This window comes from Cebus imitator, unplaced genomic scaffold (assembly GCF_001604975.1).
Source record: "Cebus imitator isolate Cc_AM_T3 unplaced genomic scaffold, Cebus_imitator-1.0 Scaffold124, whole genome shotgun sequence".
Lineage (NCBI taxonomy): Eukaryota > Metazoa > Chordata > Mammalia > Primates > Cebidae > Cebus > Cebus imitator.
The window spans coordinates 5,105,074-5,112,786 of record NW_016107439.1 but is presented as its reverse complement, the minus strand read 5'-3'; the positions used below and the strand labels follow the sequence as shown (position 1 = coordinate 5,112,786).

The 7,713-nt window shown below is 40.0% G+C and overlaps 1 protein-coding gene across 1 annotated transcript in view; it reads right to left on the bottom strand.

The window, feature by feature from the left end:
- Positions 1 to 654: 654 nt before the first annotated feature.
- The window catches only part of CNGA1 (cyclic nucleotide gated channel subunit alpha 1), a 38,446-nt gene continuing 31,387 nt past the window's right edge, over positions 655 to 7,713 (bottom strand). The window contains exons 5-7 of the mRNA XM_037742591.1: positions 6,750 to 6,857; positions 5,472 to 5,578; positions 655 to 2,496 (exon numbers count right to left, since the gene is read on the bottom strand). Of these exons, the coding sequence (XP_037598519.1) occupies positions 1,088 to 2,496; positions 5,472 to 5,578; positions 6,750 to 6,857 (1,624 nt within the window). The 3' untranslated portion in view covers positions 655 to 1,087. The remainder of the gene's footprint in view (positions 2,497 to 5,471; positions 5,579 to 6,749; positions 6,858 to 7,713) is intronic.

The following is a 7,713-nucleotide window of genomic DNA, read 5'->3' as shown; positions in this document are numbered from 1 at the left end:
GAACCACATCTTGGGTTTAGCAGTAGAAGCTGGCTGATTGATTAGCAATGTTTTCCACATCCACACACTTTCCAGATAGTTTATTTTTATTTTCTAGAACCATCCTACCATTAACTACTTCCTGTTTCTCTACACACATGCTATTCAAATTTCAACGTGGATATGAAACACTAAAATGCAGATTCAGACACAGTAGGCAGGGGTAGAGCCAAGGATTCTGCATTTCTGAGAAATTCCCAAGTGATGCTCATGCTGGTCCATAGGCCTGTCAGGTCTCCTTTTTTAACATTACGACAATTTCCCTTGGTAATCACCCAGAAATATTATTACTTTATTCCTTTTTCTTACTGCTGGCCAGGCAGAGAAGTAAGACAGTAGCCACTGCTGTCAGGTCTTAATAATCAGAAAACTTTTAAAATTTAATATAAAAGATTCCTAAAATATGTTATTACTTTCATTGTGATATATCTGTATATTTATGTGTATGTATATGTTCATAAAGTCTGATTTATCATGCTTTTATTGGTAGAAAGCTTCTCTCAACACTCTTCCTAGACTACACAAATGATTGATTTTTCTTAAAATGACCCTGAAGTTCTGCAAGATCCTAAACTCCCTGCTAAATTATCAAATAACTCATATTCACTACAGTTGCATAATTAATTTTACTTTATTACAGTCAAATTTTTAAAAATGTCATCCCAAACATGATATACATGGTAATTCTCAGTTACTTCAAATACATTTCACCCAACAATGAAAATGGCGAGGGATACTTACTCATTTTTATGAAGATTATAACTTAAAAGGAGCATGTGTGAAAAACTCAGAAGATACAGATACTGACAAGTTAATCAGTTTATATCTTTGCACATTATCAGTTGTGAAAAATTCCAAGATAAAAAGCTTTTTTAATCATAGTAGCTCCCAGAGAGGGTGTAGGCCTTGTACCTTGTGCAAAAGCACATTTTCCTCGTGGAAAAATTACCCAACTGAGTCTTCCTCTTCTTTTAAATTATAGTTGATGTCAGTCACCAAATCAAAATGATCATGAGGCATGTCCCTGTTAATGGCCAGCTTTTCAGTTCTATGTAGAGTCAATGGGCCCACTGTCTGCTCCAGGTCCCTCAATACTTGAAAATTCTGTGTCAATAAGCGGTTTCAGAAATTTCTCAACCTTGGTTAATCTTTGTTTCAGTTTCTGCTGCATGGACTCATACTCAGCCAAAATTCGGGCAAACCTTGTTTGCAGGAGGTCTACTGACCCCTCCATTCGAGTAACCTTCTCTTCAAGGTCTTTCGGATCACTGCCAGCATTTGCAATGTTTAGATCCAGTAGACCATCTTTCATAAGAATCTGTCTCCCCTTCTCTTCCAGCATCGTTTTGGCATCTGGGTACTCAGTTAGAGCTTCCATGAGGTCATCTTTTGAGAGACAGAAAAGGTCCGAGTAGCCAATACTTTTAATATTGGCCGTTCTTCGATTGCCGGCTTTGCTTCCTTTAATGTTAAGAATGCTGATCTCGCCGAAGTAGCTGCCATCGCTCAATACCACAAACTGAGTGACTCCATCATCTGCCACCACAGCGAGTTTACCTTCCTTGATAATGTACATCTCTCGTCCGATATCCCCTTTTTTGCAAATGTAATCTCCAGGACTGTAGACTTGGGGCTGCAATTTCAAGACCAACTCTACCAACAGACCAGCTTCACAATCAGCAAAAATGCGTACCTTTTTTAATGTGTCTAGGTGAACGTTGATGGCAATTTCTGCTCTCAGTTTATCAGGTAGATACTTTAAGACTTCTTTCTCATCGACTGTTTTTTTGTTGGTCCAGAGGTAGTCAAACCATTTAATAACCCTCTTTTCCATATCTTTGCTTACATTTCGAAAATGCATATATTGCTTGATGGCATCAATTCTTGCTTGAAATTCTGCTCTGGCTGCATTCATGTTGGAAATCATAGAACCTATGTTACCAACAATGGTAGCAAAAATTAACACTCCAATTAGGAAATCAACCACCACAAAGACATACTCAGAATCCCTCACAGGAGGGGGCGTTTCACCAATGGTCGTCAAAGTCAGTGTAGACCAGTAGAGGCTGTACACATATTTTCTAGCCAAACGGCCAAATTCAGGATCATTAATATCAGGGTAGACCCATGTATCATTTCCAAATCCAATAGCTTTAGAAATAGAGTAGAACACACATGCATTCCAGTGGATAATGATGACAATATACATAACGAGGTTTGAAATCCTGAAAATGTTTGGATAATTTGTCCTTGTTTCTGTTCTCTGGAAGAACTCAAACATACGAGAGATCCTTAACAGCCTGTTTAATCTAATTTCTGGATAGTTCCACCCTAACTTAAAATACAGCAAATCAGTTGGTATCAGTGACAGAACATCAAGTTTAAATTGCAAGTTGGATTTATATTTATTTATGAGTTTAAGTTCTTCCCTTACCAGCAGTCCTTGCTCTAGGTAACCTAAAATAGAAAAAAAAAAATCAATTCAGTGTTTCTCCTTTTTATGCCATTATGAATTTTTGTGAAGTTACTGTCAATTAACTTTGTTGAGGTCAAAAGAAAAATTCATTTTCAATAAATATACCTTTAACAATGTAATAAAATACAAATACCAATCAACCTATGGCTGTAGAAAATATTCTGTGGCAGAAATCAAAGGAAAATTTTGGCCAGACAGCTCATGTCTATAATGCCAGCGCTTTGGGAGGCTAAAACAGAGTATCACTTGAGCCCAGGAGTTCAAGGCTTCTGTGAGCCATGATAGCACTACTGCATTCCAGCCTAGGCAACAGCGAGACCCTGTTTCCAAAACAAAAAGAAAAAAGAAAGAAAAAGTAAAATTTTGTAAGTGCAAAAGTGAGAGTGTACAAATTTCTCAAGGTCTATCATCTTCATCCAGGTGAAGCCATTCCTCTTATGAGTAGTGTTCTTCTGATATTGTGAGAAATATATATATATTTCGTCTCTGGCACAGAACTCTTAAAACTCTTATAATTTCCTAAGCAATATGGATACTAAGTGCATCTCTTTTTTTGAGATGGAGTCTCACCCTGTAGCCCAGGCTGGAGTGCAGTGGCACAATCTCAGGTTGCTGCAACCTCCGACTCGTGGGTTCAAGTGATTCCCCTGCCTCAGTCTCCTGAGTAACTGGGACTACAGGCGCGCACTGCCATGCCTGGCTAATTTTTGTATTTTTAGTAGAAATGGAGTTTCACCATATTGGCCAGGGTGGTCTTAAACTCCTGACCTCGTGATCTGCCCACCTTGGCCTCCTAAAGGGCTGGGATTATAGGCATGAGCCACTGTGCCTGACCCTAAGTGTGCCTTTTGTTCTGGTATTTGGTTCTTGACCCCAGTTCCTGAAACAGAGTTCCTTATCCCTTGATATTTCCTGGGTGATAGAATTGTCTTTTGTTCTGGCCAGGTGTGACAGCTCACACCTGTAATCTCAGCACTTTGGAAGGCTGAGGCAGGAGGATCCCTTAAGTCCAGAAGTTTGAGACCAGCCTAGGTAACTCCATATTACTTTTAAGAGAAGAAGAAGGAAAAAAGCAAAACAGAAAGAAAAAGAAAGAAAAGAAAGAAAGAGAGAGAGAGAAAGAGAAAGAAAGGAGGAAAGAAGGAAGGAAAGAAAGAGAAGGGAAGGAGGGAAGGAGAAGGAAAGAAGGAAGGAAGAAAAGCAAAAGGAAAGAAAAAGAAAAAGAAAAAAGAGAAAGAAAGAAATCAAAAATGTCTTCTGATCTTTTGTTCTAATGAGGCAGCTCTTGGTGAGCTCCAAGATGGAGGCTGGTCACCAGAAAGACTAAGTTATATTTAGAAACTTGGAACTTTTAGCCCTAACCCCCTTCATCCAGGAAAGGGAGAAGCACTGGATACTGGGTTAATAGTCCATCATACCTCCATGATGAAGCCTCTATAAAAATCCCTGAACTATGGGCTTTGGAAGACTATCAGGTTGGTGAACACATCTACAAACTAGGAGGGTGCCACACCCCAGTTCCATGGGGACAGAAGCCCCTGTTCTCATGATTCTTCCCAACTTTTATGTATCTCTTCATCTGGCTCTTCATCTGTAACCATGATCATACCCTTTACTAATATAATAAAGCAGTAAACATCAGTGTTTTCCTAAGTTCTATAAGTTGTGCTAGCAAATGATTGGACCCACAAGGGAGGGGTGGTAACGCCAATTTATAGCTGGTTAGTCAGAAGCACCAGCCACAGCCTGAAGCTTACAGTTGGCCATCGAAGTGGGGAACCATCTTGGGAGACAGAGCCCACCCTTAACCTGTGGGGCCTGTTCTAACTCTCTTAGTGTCTGAATTCAGTTAAACTTTAACCCAGCTGGTGTTACAGAATTGCTTGGTGTGGAAAGGAAACACCACATACATATTGGTGACCAGAATTGTGTTGTATGGAGAGTGTAGTAACATACAATGGCTTGTTGTTTTCTTCCCCACCACAGACAGCTCATAGGAGGTTTCCTGAACACGCGAGCAATGTGCCTAATAGCCCATGCCACTGGCTTGTCAGAATCCCAGTCCTACCCCGGACACTTGGATACTTGCCCCGTGCTTTCTGTTTTTCATATTCTTGCCTTACCCCTTCAAATGAAACAGAAGTGTCCTTGAGTCTGCATTTTCATCTCTCATTCCTGTTGCCTTAGACACTTGGGATCTTCCCTTCTGTGCTGTTACCATGGGCCTCGTGTGTTTTAAGCCCAGCATTTCAGCCCTCTGATATGTTATGTTAGAAAAGGGATTTGCTTTCTCCTAAACTGGCTAACAGAGCTACAAATATGACAGAGCAAGTGAGGCACTGTTCCAGGATACTAGTATTTTAAAAATGTTTGATTTTATGTGATGATTCTTAATAGGTTATAGTCTATGTATACCAGTTACACTGGCATGTAGAGAGCAGGGTAGAAACAATGAGCTTCTACCTATTTAACAGAAATACTTCAAGGAGAAAGCTATTCCCTCTGGTCAATAATATCTCACCACAAACCAAAGGTGAGTAAAGTGTATTTTTCCTGTCTTTTTAAAAATTTCGAGTATGGCTGTGCTGAGGACAATGACATTTTCCCCCATGACTCCAAATTATCTCCCTGTTAGGTAGCACTTACTCTCCCCCCTATAGCTGGCAGAATATTTCTGCTTTCTCTATTCCTCTTGCCTGGCACAAAACCAATGAACAGGATAATGGAGGAAAGCCACATCTACAGTCAAAATGTTGCCTGGTAACTTCCTCTGAATCAGCCGGAGTAGCCGATGCCTGTGAGTATACATCGTGACTCTTCTTTCACTTGTGCCTTTTCCTCTAGAACAGACTTTTGTGAGTTTACTTTGAGGAATACTTGGATTAGAAAATGTCAAATTACAATGCTAGAGATAAAAGCATGAAATTTTAAAATATTCAAAACCAAATGTATTTACCTGTCCTTATTCGTACGAACATATCCATCAAATAGACTATGTCTGACACATAATCCAAAACGATCCAATATTCTAGGTAATCAGACTGAAGCTCATCAAAACATGCTCTGTAAAAAAAGAAACACTTGTATAAACAGAAAAGAAATGGGGGCCAAATTAAGTAAAAGTTCTCTTTGTATCTTTTCTTTATCAGGATGAAAAGCACAGCACGCTATGGTTAGGAGAGGACCTTAGAGTTCTTTAACCAACCATGGCTTTTCCGAAACTTTCCCTGAGTGGTTGGATTTTGATTCTCGCACTTCTGAATTCCAACATCGTTTCCATAACACTAATCAGCTTTGTAAAAACATCCAATAAGAATAAGTAGGTTGAAGGGGACAAGTAAACAGTAAGACAAAAGGAATGAATTCAATGTTTGATAGCAGACTATACTTAACAAAAATGTATTGGACTTGGGTAATGGACACCCTAGATACCCTGACTTTATCACTATGCATTATGTACAAGTAACAACATTTCACATGTACCCTATACACTTGTACAAATAAAAAATATTTAAATCAATTAAAAAAATAAATGGCCTAAAACTAAAATCAAAATATGTTGGGTGAAACACACTGATCACCAGGTTCATACTGACCATCTGTACCCAAAACGCGTTAGGAAATTGTGCTTGGTCTTGGATGAGTGAGATGTTTACCATATAAAAGGCAGGGATTCCTTGATCTTTTTCCGCTATTTGGGAACATTTTTTTTTTTCTCATAGGTCAAAGAAAATAGTTTCTCCTGATGTTCTAATTAAGTTATTATACAACCAAAAGTTTAAAAATCTTCCCCTCCAACAACAGATACTGGGGTCTATTTGAGAGTGGGGGGTAGGAGAAGGAAGAGAACTGGAAAAAATAACTCTTGGGTACTGGGCTTAACAACTGGGTGAGGAAATAATCTGTGTACCAAACCCCTGTGACATGAATTTACCTATATAATAAGCCTGCATATGTACCCAGAACCTCAAATAAAAGTTAAAAAATTTTAAAAATAAAAGTCTTCCCCTCACCCCTCCACCCATCCCAGTACTGGAGACCCAATTATATTGAGAACTGAAGCACCTCCTCCTGATCCCAGGAAAACACACTGAGAATAATCTAGCCTCTCTTTACCACCTGTGGTAGAGAAAGAAGGTGTGTCCTAAAAGGCTCTAAGTCAAATTGTTTAGTCAGTGAACTTGGAAACTAGAAGTGGACTGAAATCCACACACACAAAAAAATATACAGACACCTTGCAATAACCATTGTCCAGTTGTACATTACAGGTAAGGTGATGCAAAACAGCCAGTTGTAATATGTGTTTCCTGAGGGATCAATAACCACAACTTCTTTCTTCTCCCTAGCAGCAATTAGAAATAAAGGGGATAGTTACTGAGATACAAGAACATTTTTGTTTACCATATTAAACATCGTTATGCCTACAATTAAGAAATGGAAGTAAGCCAGAGAAGCTCATTCTGCAGGGGGAAGATCAGCATGGCATAAGAGTGCTAGTCGTAAGAAAGTGGTTAGTGAGGGGTGGATAGATAACGAAATGACTAGTCTTACATGAAAGCAAATATTAGGTTTTTACTAGAGCCCTGGTTTCACTGCAAAGCTGCAGTCAGTTGTGTATCTCAGCCACTGAGAAGAAATAGTGGCATAGATCGGGGTCCCCAACCCTGAAATGCTGCAGTCAGTTGTATACTTCAGCCACTGAGAGGGAAATGTGGCATAGATCAGGGGTCCCCAACCCCTGGGCTATGGGCCAGTGCTGGTCTTTGGCCTGTTAGGAACCGGCTGGGCCACACAGCAGGAGGTGAGCTGCAGGGCCAGCGAGCTTTATTGCCTGAGCTCCTCTGCCTCCTGTCAAATCAGCAGAGGCACTAGATTTTCATAGGAGCACAAACCCTATTGCTATCTGTGCGTGCAAAAAATCTAGGTTGCACACTGCTTATAAGAATCTAATTTAAGCAGTGTGCAACCTAGATTTTTTGCACGCACAGATAGCAATAGGGTTTGTGCTCCTATGTAATCCCAGCACTTTGGGAGGCCGAGGCGGGTGGATCACGAGGTCAAGAGATCGAGACCGTCCTGGTCAAAATGGTGAAACCCCGTCTCTACTAAAACTACAAAAAATTAGCTGGGCATGGTGGTGCGTGCCTGTAATCCCAGCTACTCAGGAGGCTGAGGCAGGAGAATTGCCTGAACCCAGG